At 42.3% G+C, this 17,650-nt stretch overlaps 1 protein-coding gene across 1 annotated transcript; it reads left to right on the top strand.

The window, feature by feature from the left end:
• Window positions 1-378: 378 nt before the first annotated feature.
• On the top strand, window positions 379-7,521 carry LOC143982930 (elongation factor 1-alpha, oocyte form). The gene is made up of 7 exons (XM_077482075.1): window positions 379-585; window positions 681-860; window positions 3,629-3,925; window positions 4,878-5,028; window positions 5,108-5,364; window positions 6,316-6,550; window positions 7,326-7,521. The coding sequence occupies exons 1-7, from the start codon at window positions 442-444 to the stop codon at window positions 7,445-7,447; spliced, it is 1,386 nt and encodes a 461-aa protein (XP_077338201.1). The 5' UTR covers window positions 379-441; the 3' UTR covers window positions 7,448-7,521.
• The last annotated feature ends 10,129 nt before the right edge of the window (window positions 7,522-17,650 follow it).

The raw sequence follows: 17,650 nt of genomic DNA, 5'->3' as shown, positions 1-17,650 counted from the left end.
TGAAAATGGCTAAATAATGTGTAGTATTTATTCCAATGCTTTAAAATGATTTCCTCTGATTTGTTTCATACTGTTTATTTAATATCTCTGTTTTCAAGAAAAATAAATAAAAAATCCTGGCACCTCACCTTATCGAGGTTTATGTGTGTTTTGTGTAACATTACTGATTGTGATGTAGCTGCAATTAGCATTTTCTTCCACAGACCCCATAGAGAGGCATATCTTACCTGGCTCAGGTGCGCTCAGCTGAGGTTCATTCACCAGCTGGACGTTCTCGGCCAATCACAGTGAAGCACATTCAGCGCGCTGCGCCTGTGATTTGCTAGTCCCAGCCCCGCCCCGCCCACCTGTGGACCTTTAAATCTCAGGCGCCGCATTAGCTGTTCTCTCTCTCCGCTTGCTCAGGAACCTTGCTTCTAGCAGAGCTGTCGTGTGTCCACCATGGGAAAGGAGAAGATCCACATTAACATCGTGGTTATTGGCCATGTCGATTCCGGCAAATCCACCACCACCGGGCACCTCATCTACAAATGCGGAGGCATCGACAAGAGAACCATCGAGAAGTTTGAGAAGGAAGCTGCGGAGGTAAGTAGCCGAGGGTTGTCATTCAGACGATTTCGGGCGGATCTGGTCTCCTGAGGTGTGACTGCAATCAGCTGGCTCTTGTGTTCTGTCTGTAGATGGGGAAAGGCTCCTTCAAGTACGCCTGGGTGCTGGACAAGCTGAAGGCTGAACGGGAACGTGGTATTACTATTGACATCTCCTTGTGGAAGTTCGAGACTGGCAAGTTCTACATCACCATCATTGATGCTCCTGGTCATAGGGACTTCATCAAGAACATGATCACCGGCACCTCCCAGGTAACTATGAGGACTCTTACATCAATCATTGAGAAGCTTTCACCCTAGATGAGGCTGGATCTCCTGGGTGGTATGCCTGAGGCTTTCATACCAGGTTGGCTTGTCCAAAATGTCCTGCAAAGGAATTCAGTTCTGATGGGGGGAGGTTTTTTTTCTCCAAACCCCCCCCCTTGAGATAACATGAGATCAAACCTTAAAGCCCTATATGCTAGCAGATTTTCTGATTTGTGTCTTCAGATTTACCAAAACCATGAGGTCAAACCTTAGGAGTTTCAATTTGTATGCAGTTGGCAGGCCCTTGCACTACATGGTTTTGGTAACTCTAAAGGGAATTGGACAAAATTGTATGAGGGTCTTAGGCTGGCCATACCCCCCCCCCCCCCCCCTTGTTTGGGTTTTGGTAAATTTTAAAGCAATTGAACAAGTTTGGCTAGCCTCAGCCCTTTTTTAGAACAAAAAATAGAGTGCAAAATCTGGTGCCTCTGAGCATGTTAACCAATCAGCTTGTTCAGTTAATCTTTTTCCAAAGAGTCTGGAAGCTGACTGGTTTCTATGTGGAACTGCACCAGAGTTTGCATTTCTGTTTTTAGTAAGTGTGATAACCAGGTAATTGCCATTTTCAAATGGTATGACCTGCTTCCTTTTGCTGAAGGTTCCCAAAAAACATACTTAATTCAAATCTGTTGAAGGACATTGGGATGATGGTGAATATCTAAGCTGGGCATGTATGGTTAGGTTAGAACTTTGTTCAGTCTTGCTTTGTATTGCAACTCTCAGAGAAAATTGAGTACTGTCCATGATACGATTTATTTTTTAATTTATATTTGCACTAACATACCCTGAAAGCTTGTCCTGAAATTGTATGTTCGTGCAAATAAAAAGTATCACGGACAGTACTCAATTTTCTTTGCCACAATTGCACTAATACGGCTACAATCACATTAAGTATTGCAATTCTCAAAATTTTTGAATGTTGTAAAGACTTTAGTCTTTGGGATGAAACTAGTCAAACATCATGTGAATTTTCCTATCTTGGGTTTTTTTTATATTTTTTTCTGGTCAAACGAATGTTTGACTCATGAATTAAAAAAAAAAAAAAAATTCCTTCTAGGAATTTGAAGTTTTTAGCACTATGGCCAACTTTAATCTGCTCACTTCCTTCTATGCTGCATATCTGCTTAAGGTGGAGGTGGTGTGGCTGTAAGGCCTCATACACACTGGATGACACCAGTAGCTTTAACTGTAGATTGCTGTACAAAAATGTTTAACTTTTTTGCAACACTATACGCCCCTAAAATTTCCCATGGCTTTTTTGGGTGTTTTCAGTTGAAACTCCTCTTCACACCCACTAGTTTTTTTTTATGGTGAAATTATACTTTTATATAATTGTGCTTAACTTTAAGCTTTTTTTTATTTTTTTTTCCCCCTTCATGCATGCAGCTGAGCCTGATCAGCAATGTGCATGAGAGCAGAAGCTGTCCTTGGTCTCCTTTATTGGCTGAGACATGGCAGCAGCCATTGGCTTCTGATGCTCTGTCCCCTAAGAGCATATATGAATGGCCCTATGGCAAGCTGCTTGCTGTGGGGGCCCTGGGCAGGGATCAGGAGTGCTAGCAGGAGACAAGTTTGGGGCTGCTCTGTGCAAGGACATTGCACAGAGCAGGTAAATGTAACTATTTTATATATTTAACTGCCTTTTCAAACTCTTTAAAATGGTATTAAAGGCATAGATTTCAGCTTGACAGTTCTTACCAGGTGTGGCATTTCATTTTTACTTGGTGATTCTGGCAAAGCAGCAGTTGGAGGGTAGAGTGCCATTAAAACCGACGGGTTGCTTTTATTAAACCTTTATCCCAAAAAACTGCTCTGTAACCACTGACTTTTTTTTTTTTTTTTTTTTTTTTTTTTTTTCTAATGTTATGCTTGCTCTGTGCAACAAAATTGCACAGCAGTTGCTTGCTACTTCATGGTGTCCCCTTCCAGCACGCTCTATGCTAAGGGACACCCATATAGGCTGTGCTTGCACAAAGTACAGGTAAACCATACCCCCATCCCTATGGATCCCACTGTTGCCTGTATCTCAGTGAATCCAGAAGGAGCAGGATTACAGCTGGGATAAAGGTCTCTATTGCTCCTCCAGTCAAGAGTAGGCACACTATAGCAGTGTTGCTGAAAGGGCCACCAGGTGAATATAGAGGAAGAAGCCTAAAAAAAGAGATGCAGCAGTAGTTTTAAAAGGCTCAAGTATTTGACCTTCATGCATTCTATACATGAAGGTAAACCTGTACAGAAATGCCTGCAGTGTTGCCTGAGCCTTGGTTCTCGCTGGCTGAGACAGTAGCCATTGGCTCCCACTGTCAATAACAGCCAGTGAGCTGTGGCAACAGGGCTGAGCTGCACTCCGTGTGAATGGACACACGAACGGTGGCTCTGGAGCAAGCCTGCTCAGGGGGATGAGACAGACCAGACAGGAAAGGGGATCAGTGCTACACTGTGCAAAACTATTGCACAGAGCAGTTAACATGTAGGTTTAAAAAATCACTTTAAATGTTTTGGGTCTAATGCTGCTTTAAATCTGAAGGTGGTGCCCTTAGTTCAAAGCCTACATGATAGAAGTTGAACCGCTTTGGTTTAATAGTAGGGGTCCATTTAAATGCACAACTAACTTGTAACGTAGTATTACTGTAAATTCAGCCAGATTCTCCTTGCACTGACTAGTAAAGAAATGAGCTTTGAATCAAATCTATTTTATTTCCTTTCCCTCCTAGGCTGACTGTGCAGTTCTTATTGTTGCTGCTGGCGTGGGAGAGTTTGAGGCTGGTATCTCAAAGAATGGTCAAACCAGAGAGCATGCCCTTCTTGCATTCACATTGGGAGTCAAACAGCTGATTATTGGTGTCAACAAAATGGATTCCACAGAGCCACCTTACAACCAGAAAAGGTTTGAAGAAATAACCAAAGAAGTTAGCTCGTACATCAAGAAAATTGGCTACAACCCAGCTACAGTAGCATTTGTGCCAATCTCTGGATGGCATGGTGACAATATGTTGGAGGCTAGCAGTAAGGTAAGTGTTTTTTTATTTATGGATAATCCTGTGTAATCTTTAAGCAGTCTCAATGGACAATTGGCTCACTTTCTACAGGCTTGACTGTAATGGCTACTATGGCTTATTTTTAGAGCACATGCTGGATGTGGTGGTCTAATGGCCATTGGGCCAAGCCTTTATCTTTAGCATGCTCTAATTTGTGTTGGGACTAATGACTAAGTCATTAGGTTTTTTTTTTTGTTTTTTTTTTTAATATGGATGGGTTAACAAACCCTTTACTTTTTAAACTATGCTGGCATAGTGCACTGTCAGTTTAAAGTGGAAGTAAACCCATCAATTTAAACCGTTAAAAAAAGGCTTGCTGGGAATGCTAACTGCACATTGGCTGTGCCCTCAGCCAAACTATCAAACCATCCAATGGCTGGTGTCATAAAGGGAGAATCACATCATAGCAGTTGAAGATTAAACAGAGGTAAAGATGGCAGCTTCCTTGGCTGAAAACGATGGAGTTTATTACCACTTTAAACGACCAGTGTAAATGCCTAGTCTGAGCTGTCTTTAGGCTGGTCACTCTGCCCTCTGACATTAGATGTGGAGGTCATGTGGCCATGTATTAGAGCTGTAAAGTGGCTGCAAGTGACATGACTGGCCTGAAGACAGTTCAAATTGGGTATTTACAGCACTTTAGCTGTGGGGGGAAGCACCCTGACAATGGTCAGAGCAGCACTGATTTTCAGTCTGTTTAGAGCCTATAAATGTTTAACCCCCAAACACTGAATTGTCAACCTTGGGACAGTAAGGTAGCACTCTTGTTAGTGGAAAGGGGCAATACTGTAAACCCAAGCTGCCATCAAGCTTTCAGGTATTAGTTTAAACCTGATGGGATTTCTGTGCAAACATTTCAGCTGCACATCATTGTAGCAGCTATCTGTATATCAAAACCTTGGGTTAAACAGACTTGCTCTTTCAGATGTCATGGTTCAAAGGATGGAAGATTGAAAGGAAAGAGGGAGGTGCCAATGGAGTTACACTGCTTGAAGCTCTAGATTCAATCTTGCCTCCCAGCCGACCCACAAACAAACCACTGCGCCTTCCTTTGCAAGATGTGTACAAGATTGGAGGTAAGTGTAAAGGAGAGACTTTAAAGTTTACTATCAAATACTGATCTCTGTGCTAGAACTCAATTCATCTCTTCTATAGGCATAGGCACAGTTCCAGTTGGAAGAGTGGAAACTGGTATCTTGAAGCCAGGCATGGTTGTGACATTTGCTCCTGGAAACGTGACTACAGAAGTAAAGTCTGTTGAAATGCATCATGAGGCTTTAACAGAGGCTTTACCTGGTGACAACGTAGGATTTAACGTCAAGAATATTTCTGTAAAAGATGTCAGGAGAGGCAATGTAGCTGGTGATAGCAAGAATGACCCTCCAATGGAGACTGGAGTCTTCACTTCTCAGGTAATTGTTCAGATTAGTGATGGGTTCCCCAATTGTGAAGGCATGCTGTTTTATATTTTAGTTGTTAAACCAAGGATGTTGGCTGACTTGCAGTCTGCTTTAACTGAACTTTCATTGAAATTGACTTCAGGCTGTGCTAAAATGTTTCTCAACTTGCATTCTACATCACATGTGGCCAAGATTCAAAGTATTTCCATGTGTTGGCTATTCCAATGGTATCTTGGTTTTACAAATGCAGACACTTCCTTCTGTGTTGGACCACACTAGAATGTGTGCAGGAGTGATGCAATATTAAGTAACGCTAAATGCAATGCAACTGTCCTTTAGGCTGTTCTGTACATTTAAAGTGTCAGTCACTCCATTACATTTTTGCTTGCTCTTATTGCTGTCACAAATGAACTGCATCCTTTTGATGGGTACTCTTTATGGAGAAATCTGGGGTCTAAGTCCCCAAACCCCTCAACATTTTGAATTCTCTTAAATGCAAATATATATAAGATTTGTGTATAATCTGCTACCATTTAAGGCTCCCTTAACTGACATTTTGCTTCAGGTTGCTACTTCAGACCCAGTCAGAGCAGATTCTGGCTTTGTTTGGGTTTTTGACTGGCTGATTGCTTGGCCCTCCCACTGCTTGTAATAGCAGAGTGGCTGGCCACATCAGTTAAGAGCCAACATGGGCTTTAAAACTGTATCGGGTGATGTGTAGCACCCCTTGATACAATATCAGTAAGTTGCGACTGATAATTCTTCAAGTGAAAATTGGCTTTTTTTTTTCTATGCAGCTAAACAAAACTAATGTTTAAGCCCCTACAAGAAATCTAACTGTATTTGAAGTGACATCTTATAGGAAAATGCCTATTTAAAAGGCTTTGAAACCTGAAATTGTTAATCTCTTGTGTCTTAAACTAACCAACTTTATCTTAAATTGTTTTTTTTTTTTTTTTGTAGGTGATCATTCTCAACCACCCTGGAACAATCAATCCTGGCTATGCCCCAGTCTTGGATTGTCACACAGCTCATATAGCCTGCAAGTTTGCAGAGCTGAAGTCAAAGATTGACCGTAGAACAGGAAAGCAGCTTGAGGATAACCCCAAAAGTCTGAAATCTGGAGATGCTGCAATTGTTGACATGGTTCCTGGAAAACCAATGTGTGTGGAATCATTCCAAGAATACCCCCCACTTGGTGTGTAACTTTATTTTTTTCCTGAAACCTAAAGTGAACTTCAAGTCTTAGTTTTGTTTGTGCCAGCTTGGCCCACCATTGCATAACATGGCAGGCCACTATTTGTGTGGCATAAACTGTGGCTACATACAGCATACCGCTGTTTTGGGTTCAAGCTGAGGCTTCCTGTCTGACATTCATAATACAAAGCTTCCTCAAGTCAGAAGTTGTGAAATTGGCCTGGCTCAGCCAATTGGAAAGCTCTCTGGCTGAGCATCAATCACTGTTTAAGTATGAGATGGGGTCTTGGTTTGCACCTGGGACACAGTGCAAACTACAGCCTCAGCTACATGGTTTACACTGAACATTCGGTGGCCTCATATGTTGGTGAGGAACAGTTTGTCTGGGCCATCTTGGTCTGGACAAATTAAGTGTCTCAAGCTGGAGATCTGGTTTAGGGGAGTGGGGTCTTAATATTGGACAAAGAATACTATTGCAAGCTCTGCAATACAATCTAAAAGTACTGTTAATTCCTTGATTAACATGACAACCCTTCTGGTATGAAGGTAAAGGCTACAGAACTGCTTCCTTACTGCATAACTTTGTCCTTTGTGGTGTTTTTATAGCATTTTTGACCTATTTGTAAATTCCCACAAACTACAACTTAAGTATAGTTGAGTTTCTTTGCATAGTAGCTCAATAAGGGCCTAAGTTTTATGTAATGTATCAGAACTTTTCAAATATCAAACCGCTTGCCAAACTAGACTAACTTTATTTATTTTTTTTGTCTCTACAGGTCGCTTTGCTGTTCGTGACATGAGGCAGACAGTGGCTGTTGGTGTCGTTAAAGCTGTAGAGAAGAAGGCAGCAGCTGTAGGCAAAGTGACAAAATCTGCCCAAAAAGCAAGCAAGAAGTGATCTTTTTCAATAGAGAAACAAATTCTAAGTTATTCTGTGATGTAAAAACGGTTAAATAAACAGGCAAAACTGTACATGGTCTTGTCTTTACTGTGTGGTAGCTTGGAATCTATAGGCTATAACTAGCTAATTCTAGAATCCTAGAAAAGATGCTTGGGACTTTAAAAAAGTTGGCTATGGGATGCTTAAAGCTGGGTACATTGTTCAAACTTTCAGCCAACGTATTTCCTGGATGCATGAATCTGCTTTTATGCTACAGATTAACATTTGGTTAACCTTGCTGAACCAGCCAATCACTTCGGTACTTGGCTTAACTGCAGCCCCTGATATCTCAAAAGCTGCATACATATTCAGTATGTATATAATGGGCGCTATGGCTTTAAAACTCATTGACCCACAATATAATTGTAAACTAAGCAGTCCTTGCATGTGATTGCTGCATTAATGGTGTGTGTGGGTTTTTGGTTTTCCCCCTTCCTCAAATCGCCTTTAGATTTACCAAAACTATTTGGACTCCTAGCTAGCCAAACGGGCAACTGTTTGTACAATCTCCTTTACACTTACCATCAGAGTGTATGGTGAGCTTTAGAGACTACCAGGGACACATTTCTGTCTTCAATATGACAGCTGTTACATAGGCTAATTGCTCAGCTCTAGCACACTAGCAAATGACTATGCAAGAGGCAACATACAAGCATCTTTTCAGACAAACTGGGGTTTGCTAAAGCTGCAGAGTGCAAACTCAGATCTACTTCATCGGCTTCCAGGTTTTATTACCAAACCTTTAAACAACTGGGGTTAGAAGCGGACTGGTTCCCATGCACAGCTGCCCCAGATTCTGAGTGCACCAGTTTAGTAAATTTACCCTACTGTGTATAGAGAACAGTGCTCACTGGCATTGGCAGATGTGGTACCTAGGTCAGATGGGGGAGGGGGGGGGGGAGGTGCCAAGTCCAGAATTAACTAACTTTTAATATCCCCAAATGAGATTAAAAACACAGAATCAAGGATAAGGGGCATAAAATGAATGTAGGAATCGGGTCATCAAAATGGGATGCGTTTTGGAACTATTTCCTGTTTGTGGTCCATGCTGGTTGTTCCCTCCCGCTGATGTAATTTCTGGGATTCATGCTCCACACTGACTCAGATGGCATGATTGCTTCACCAGTGTTCCCAGAGCCTGGGGTGTTCACCTACTGGTGGTTCTGGGACCTTCTGCTGCATATTGTTAGCCCCCTAGAAAGCTGATACACTGGGACCACCTGTTGCCAGATCACCTGCTTCATACATCCATGTTATACCTCTTATCCTTGATTCTGTAAGTGTTTTAATCTTGTTTGGGAATATTAAGTTTTTTTTTTTTTTTTTTTTTTTTATTTTGCACTTGGAGGCAGCTTTTTTTTTTTTTTTTTTTTTTTTTCTATTTGTACCCCTCTGAGTGCAGCCCTAAGTATTTAAAGACACTATCTGCCTGGTCCTGACATTCTGAGTGCCCTTGACATACTTTATATGTGGTAACTAGGTCATCAGCTGCATTGCTTATAATGGTTTTATGTCTTAAGACATGGTTCACACTATTGCGGGTGCAGGCATCACACTTGTTCCCACAGCCAAAATGCAGAGACTGCCATTTATTCCTAGTGGCACCCCGAACATGAATGTGGTGCAGGAGATCACATAATGCAAAAGCACCATGTGATTTCTTGGACCCTGCATTTTCAAAATGGTGCAAGTACCTTTTTTACCTGCTTGAATGGCGCATCTTGAAACCCAGGTCTGCTTTGGTATCTTTGCCTGGGAGAGATCTTGTTGATGCAGTAGAACTACCTTGTGTCTTGTTGCTATGCTCCATAGTACATGTCCTTTGACATGAAACTATCTTCCTCAACATGGCAGTAGTTTGGCTGTTCTCACCAGTTTTAAGCCTCCTGCATATCTGTTTTAGTTGGGGCCTGTTCACACCACACAGTGGGATGTAGTTGAATGCACTCAAATGGCATAGTCCACAATAAAACCAATCATCCTATGGGCATAGCTCACATTAGTGCAGTCAAAGGTAGAGCATGCTGTAAATTTTCCACATGCAAAAAATGCCTGGGCAAAGAAGGAAGTGACATCACAGGACAAATGCAGATAGGAAAAGCACATCAACTGCATGCAAACATGCATCAAATGCATGCAATTTCTAGTGTGAATAGGCCGTTAATGGTTTCAGCATGCATATAATTAGATTATACCAAGCACGTGTTGAGGATTAGAATCTGTTGTATGATTAACACGCAAGTGACTTGGCACAAATAATAATTTGAAGCCATAGGGTAGTCACACCAAATTGGTTTATTTTTCTTTTTGCTCACTTTGCATTTTATAAATTGGTAGATCAAAATATAAAGTGTTCTTTACAGCTTTTCTGCACACCTGCCTAAAACTTTTGCACAATACTGTACCTGTGTGAATGAGGCCTTAAGACAGATTACAAGATGTTAGCATATACTTGCATGAAGCTTATCTGACTTTTTGGCAAATGTTTACAGAGGCCTGTGCTTAAAGCTTCTATCTGAGCATAAATTTATTTATAAAAGTTCTGGTTAGATTTTAGTAAGCCACCTTCCAGTGTGGCAGTGCTTGGTCTTGTGCATGAAGTGAGCAGTCTACTATTTCTAATTGTGGCAGCATCACTGCTGCTTGAATTGTACACCCCCCCCCCTCATATCTGTGTACAGTGATGCTACATGGGGGGGCTTGGTAGGTCATATGATCAGACTCTGCTTCCTCCTTTCACCTGTCACAATCATCTCTTGGGCTCTAATCTTGGAAGATTCCAGTGTGCTTGAGCAGTTTTCATCCTCACAAACTGCTTATCTTGTCAGTATGTGTTGTGGAAGAATACAAGTTAGACAGCACAATAAAGAAGAAATTGTGACTGCAGACTGGACCTTTCAAGATGATACCCTTCTGCACAGACTGGTCAGGGAAGCTGTGTAGAAACTTGGGAAATAAACCTGCTAAAGAGGTTGGAGATAAAAATCGGCCAGAATAGTGCAATGCCTGCTACTTTATCCAGCTGTGACTGCTAATGGGGAGACCGAGCACACACCCCATGGGACAGTTAAAACATGCAATACATCATTAATTGACCTTACTAAAAAACATTAAAGGGGTTGTAAACCCTGGTGTATTTTCACATTAATGCATAAAGGTAAACTTTTAGCAGTGACCGCCCCCCGTTTATCTGAGCCTTCTAAATTTCCTAAGCAGAGACATGCTCTCCTTCTCTGCATGGGGTCATGGCTCTTGATTTGAAGATGGCAGCGCAGCCATTGGCTCCCGTTGCTGTCAATTAAATCCAATGGCGGCAGGGCCAAGTCCGGCATTCATGTCTATGTATGCAAATGCTGGACTCGGGTAGGCACCCGCAAGGTAACCCGCCGGGGAGAGAGCTTCTCCTAGGGGGTTATCTGATGCGAGGAGGAGCTGCCAAGGGACCCCAGAAGAGGATGATCGGGCCACTGTGTAAAATGAGCTGCACAGTGGAGGCAAGTATGTTATGTTTGTAAGGCTTCATGTTTTATTTTTCTAAAATGACATACTTTAATGTGGATCTAAACTCCATCTGAGCACCACAAACTGAACATCAAAAAATGAATAAATAGGGTTTCAAAGAAACTTGCACGTTCATGTATCCATTCTGTATTTTGTTGAGAAATCACTTTTAAAAATGCCCCCTAGAATTTCTGGCAGTGACCATCTTCAGTAAGGGCAATGGATTCCTGGAGAATTTACTTGCTAATCTGCCCTTAGCTCATGCAGGCAAGGATGGTGTTTAGATGAAGCCCTCCTCCAGATGAAAGAAAAAATCTCCTGGGATGTATCATTTTGACCTAAACCAGGAAGCAACTGAACAAATGTAAAAAATTTAATTAAAACAACTAAATCTACTTTCCTATCTACTAAAGCTAGTGTAAGGATTAAAAATAGTTAATGTTGGTTGAGCGTTTTTAGTTACATTTTTAGGGAATTAAGGATGAGCTACATTATTACTAGAAGGTCATTGTACCAGTGTGGAGGATGAGATTGTCAGCTGCGCTTCCCCCCCCCCCCCCCAACCTGTGATATATGCCCAGGGTACTCTGAATAGTCATAAAGCCCACTTGCAGCATATGAAAAATAGACTTTGTTACAGCTTTGGGTTTGACCAATGTGATTTTTATTTTTGCTCTACAAATTCACTAGAGATGTGCAGAATGGAAAAAATGTGTTTCTTTTCTAACAAACTACACATTTTCAGGATTCGAATTGGGTGAAAAATTTTCGATTGTTTCAAATTCTGTGTGAAGAATAGCTGGTTAAGGAGCTGGCTGCTGCATCCTTAACCAATGACTCAGCTGGCAGCGCATTTTCCTACTGACAGCTGAATGTATAAAAAAATTGCATGCCAGGCCCCCGGGTCTGGATTTTGAGGGGAACCCACCCAAAAAAAAAATCATACCAGACCCTTATTCAAGCATGCAGGTCAGATGTGCCCCATGTCCTCAACGTGGGGGGGGGGGGGTGCTTTTGGGCAAGGGGGCCCTGCCCAACCCAAAACTCTGTCCCAATATTGATGGGGACAAAGGCCTCTTCTCCACAGCCCTGGTTTGGCTAGTGGTTGTGGGAGTCTGTGGACAGGGGCTTATCTGAATCCTGCCCCCCCCCCCATGTGAATAAGTAGGGGTACATAGTACCCCTACTTATTCACCAAAAACGTTTAAAAAGAAATTAGTTTTTTACAATTCCTTTTTGTTAATTTTTTTTTAAATGTCCCTCAATGTAGATCCATCAATCACAATGCCCACCAGTGACCCAGAAAACCTTGGGTCCTGATGAAGGCTCCCACCGTCTGCCAGCTCTTAAGTAAGGGCCCGTCCCTTCTGGGTTTTTTTTTTTAGTTGAAACCACCATTTACTGTGGTCAGCACACATGGGGACACATGACCAGGCAGAATCAACCAAGTATTTTACAACGTAGATGGGGACACATTAGGCTGCAGAAGCACTATGCTATAGATCAGGCCTTAAAGAAACTAAAGCTTTTCCCTCCCCCTTTTTAAGGTTAAAACCACTTTAAAGGGTAATTCCACTTTTGTGGGAAAAAATAATAGGCAAATAAAAAAATATAATATAGCGTATACGATTGCGACATAAGTCATATTGTAATTGAATGTTATGAAATGACCTTTCCTTTTCAATTTGCAGCGCTGTAATTTTATGTAAAATGTAAGGCAATATGGTTTCCTGCAGGCGTTCTGTACACAGATGGTGTGCAGAACACCACCTAGAAATGTAATTTCCTGCTTGTGTGGCTCACTGACTTTTCATGAAGTCTGCACTAAGTTACAAGTCCAATTTTGAGCATCCCCTGCAACAAAAATGTCACTTTAGATGCGATTTCCCTTCGAGAGTATCTCACCAAAAGGAATGTAGACCTGGAAACTGTCCTCATTAGAGCCCTGCAGGTGCAGCAGCTGATTGATACTGTAATTATAAAACCACTCCCATACAGATTCACTGGACAAACCGCGATTTCTTTAGAATAACAAAAGGTAGGAATCTGCAAAACTGTTTGGGTGATCTGTGTACATTGCAAGGATTTTAACAGAGGGGAATGTGTTTTTTCTTTTCCTCAACAAAAGTGAAGTTACTCTGCATCCATCTAATCTTTAAAAGAGAAGTATGTTTTTTTGTCAAAGGCGTGCAAAACAAATTGCACTCCTGTCATCCATAGGAGAAGTACAGCCAAACAAATTTTGGCTATACATCTCCTTTTTAATGTTTTATGAGCATTACCCTAATTTGACCACAAGATGGCAATGTACGCAGGAATTATACATAGAAAATAACCCTCTTTCTAATCTTGCCCTTTTTTGTATAAAATTCCTTTTTTATAATAAGTGTAATAAATTCTACGTTAGATACATTGGTAACCTTTTTTTTTTTTTAGATTGTGTGGTGTGTTTTTTATTTATTTATTTATCTTTTATATAAAGGAATTCCTTTGTAAATAAAGACAGAGGTGGAATGTGTAGGATGGGGTTTGCGGTGATGTAACTTCAGCCATTTGGAGCGCAGGTGAAATGCAAACTGGCGTTCCTGTTTCTAGTCTTCTGTGGCTATTATGGAAGTTATAAATTGATTTGCATTTTAATTACTAAAATTAGCATTGGATCCCCTATCAATCAGTAAGATTACTGACTTCCGGGTGTCTTCTATACAGGTAACAAGCTGAGATTAGGAGTACTCTCTTTAAGAGAATGCTTGTAATCTCAGCTTGTTACCTGTATAAAGGACACCTGTCCATAGAAACAATCAGATTCCAATCTCTCCACCATGGCCAAGACCAAAGAGCTGACCCAGAATGTCAGGAACAAGATTGTAGACCTACACAAGGCTGGAATTGGCTACAAGACCATCGCCAAGCTGCTTGGTGAGAGGGTGAAGCGAGCGGTCGGTTTGATTATTTGTAAATGGAAGAAACGCAAAATAACTGTCAATCTCGCTCGGCCTGGGGCTGCATGCAAGATCTCACCTCGTAGAGTTTCAATGATCATGGGAACGGTGAGTAATAAGCCCAGAACTGCACAGGAGAATCTTGTCAATGATCTCAAGGCAGCTGGGACCATAGTCACCAAGAAAAAAATTGGTAACACTACGCCGTGAAGCACTGAAATCCTGCAGCGCCCGCAAGGTCCCAATGTCCCAAGAAAGCACATGCACAGGCCCATCTGAAGTCTGCTAATGAACATCTGAATGATTCAGAGGAGAACTGGGTAAGAGTGTTGTGGTCAGATGAGACAAATCAAGCTCTTTGGCTTCAACTCAACTTGCCGTGTTTGGAGGTAGAGAAATGCTGCCAATGACCCCAAAAATACCATCTCCCCCATCAAACATTGAGGTGGAAACATGCTTAGGACAGCTTCACTGTATCAAAGGGACAATGGACAGGGCCATGTACCGTCAATTCTTGGGTGATAACCTCCTTCCCTCAGTAAGGGCATTGAAAATGGGTAGCGGATGGGTATTCCAGCATTACAATGACCCAAAACACACCCAAAGGAGAGACCAAAGAAGAAACACATTAAGGTCTGGGTGCAGCCTAGCCGGTCTCCAGACCTTAATCCCATAGAAAATATGTGGAGGGAGCTGAAGGCTCAAGTTACCAAACTTCAGCCTCTAAACCTTAATGACTTGGAGAGAATCTACAAAGAGGAGTGGGACAAAATCTCTCCTGAGATGTGTGCAAACATGGTGGCCAACTGCAAGAATCATCTGAGCTCTGATTGCCAACACGGGTTTTGCCACCAAGCTTGTTTTGCGAAGGGGTCAAAACAGAAAATATCCTACCAAATACTAACCGTAATTTTCCTTTCCTGATGGGCTTCATGGCAGGATATGTGTGGGTTAACCCCACCTCCACTCCTCCCCTATAGGACCCCTCTCCACTCCTCCCCTATAGGACCCCTCTCCCATAAATCTTTGCTCCAAGCCAGCGGCCATGTTCCGTAACTAGCCTACTCCAGAAATTTGGGAGGGAACTCCTGCTGCCATGAAGTCTATCAGTAAGTATTTGATAGTAAATTTTCTGTTTTCCTGACAGACTCCATGACAACATACGTGTGGGAAATAACTTGCCATACAAACCCAGGTGGGCAAAATGTTGAGCAAAGAAAGTTTAACAATGTCAACCGACAGTACTTGAAGACCAAAATTAACTGAAGATGGGGCAGTTGGTTCAACACAGTAATGGGACACAAACCTGTTCATAGATGACCTGGAAACCATCCTGAAAATTACTTCGGGAGCTACATGATGCAAAGCTCCCCAAGATGTTTACCTACTCCTGGTCGGTGAGCAGACACTACCTCCAAAAGGAGCCAACCCTTGGCTCTGTGAGCCTGTTGGATGACCTAGGATATCCATGTTTGATGTGATGTAAGTAAAGACAGCACAAGCCATTACTGTACAGAAGCCATTCAAATATTTAGAAGGTGAATAAATCCTCACACTTACACCGTGTTAAATCACTATCCCCTTGTGGCGCTAAATGGGACAGATTAGTCCCCCAGTAAGAACTCCAAAAATATATAATGAAAGTATACAGAGTGGATTCATCAATCCCTATTCAATACACCTCAAATAAATATTGTATATATATACAAAAAAATCAAATCAATAAATGAAATATCAAGTGAACTTAATCACTCAAAAAGTGCAAAGACTAAATGAATATTTTCATATCCACTTAACATATGTGCATGTCCCCAAAGAAAAAAAAAAAAAAAAAAAAAAAAAAAAAAAAAAAAACTGTTCAAACAAATATGCATACAGTGTCTGCCCTCCTTTACATGTGTTTATAACATACAGCAAAAGCAGGTTAATTTAAAGTGAAAAAAGAAGAACAATTTCTTAACATATAAGTGAAAAAGTCCTCAATAGAAGTATCCCAAAGTAGAACGACAGGTGGTGATAAATGAACAAATCAGCACGCCCTTCTCCTATGTGCTTTCTTATCAGTGTCCCCAGACGATGAAAACTCCTTCACCACACCACTAGTGACCCCCTATGGATGGAGCACTCACCAAATAGATTGCCTAGTACTCTCGCACCAGGCTCAACAGGCGTTTCAAATAGCTTAATTGGGAATCACAGATGTCCAGCACACAATATCCAGAGAGTGTTACTTCCCTTTTGCAGATTCAAATAGGATTGACTCCCCAAGTTCCTCAAAAAGAAAAACAGAGGCTTCCCATGGTGTAATACTATAAACCACTTTAATAGCACACTTAAAAGCCACTTGGTAATGCACTCACATGTAAAAAGATTATAAAAAGCACTTCAAAGTCACTGCAATAATTCACATCAGCAAAAACTTCACTCAAAGGCATTGGTGGTTACAGTGGATACTGGTCACAGTTAGCAGTGTCAGTGGTATCTCTCACCCCTCCTTCAGCTGTGTGGTACCCTACAGCCAGACTCTCAATGACACTCTCTCTCCAATCCTGTTCCTCGTGTAAGAGGCACACACACTTCAGCCTTGTTTGCAGAGTTTGATACAATCAATGGTTGCCAGATAGCCACGCCCCCGACATGTTTCGTCACTAGGACTTATTCATGGGATTGGCTATCTGGATCTCAATACCTCCTTTTATTCTAATGGCAACCATCCCTAAATGAGAGTCACAGCTGCTCTTCACAAGGTGACTCCCAGTTCTCTCCTCCCACCAATCTGAATGCTCGGGTACACCCACCTCTCCATCAGAGTCCTCCTCCAATGTCCAGAGCCAATCCGGTTGCATTATATCCGAGGGGTTGTGAGCCAGCAGCTATAACAAATCCCAGCTCATATGCATCCGGCGGCGCCTGTACAAGTCTCCTCCCCCCTTGCTGTGCTTCAAAACACCCCACAAGGTGTCCCCACCCCCACTCCGATAATTCACCCCGCCCCCCATTACACAACCCGGTGTGCCGAACAAATAGTAAGCCCGCGTGTGCGCAAATGCTAACTCCCTCCTCACCATCCCTAAGCGACGTCAGCACGCACGCCCTAGCTCAACGTTCCACCCGCCACGGGGGCACTCATCGTTAGATCCGATCGTGCCACCACTGCGCATGCGTCGACACCTCACTCGCGCTTGCGCAGATACTGTCCACCTCCCAGATCATCAACTGACGTCAGCTCACAACTTCCAGCCCCTCGCTCCACCCACCGCATGGGCTTTCTACATCAGGGACAGCCTCGCCCCCCACTGCGCAAGCGTCACTTACTCCCTTTCTAAACTACGAAGTGAAAAAAGGTTATCAATACCGCTCGTCCTCCCAACCCTTCGGATCTCTCCCCAGACATCCGAAAACCTCCTCCTGTGTCACCGCGCACGCGCACCTCGGATGTCAATCCGACAGCATTAATTCACACAGCAGGGAGCTAGTATCACCTCCAATTCACAGATGTCCACTCGAATCACGGGATTCAGTCAGATCAATCAGTCATCCTTCATATAGTACAGCTGTAAAGTCCCTACCATTCCCATATAGGTGGCTATACCAAACCATATACTGACCCTCCTCCCAATAATTCACCAAGTGTTATAGTAGAGGTGAAAAAAAGGGGTGATGTTAGTAGTTATAACATAACTCTCATCTCCCTATCCCCATTAGGATGCCTACAGTA

Source organism: Lithobates pipiens, unplaced genomic scaffold (genome assembly GCF_037356315.1).
Source record: "Lithobates pipiens isolate NorthernLeopardFrog02 unplaced genomic scaffold, aLitPip1_a1.2 Scaffold_16, whole genome shotgun sequence".
NCBI lineage: Eukaryota > Metazoa > Chordata > Amphibia > Anura > Ranidae > Lithobates > Lithobates pipiens.
Note: the sequence above shows the minus strand (reverse complement) of the source record. Positions and strands in the feature narration are given on the sequence as shown.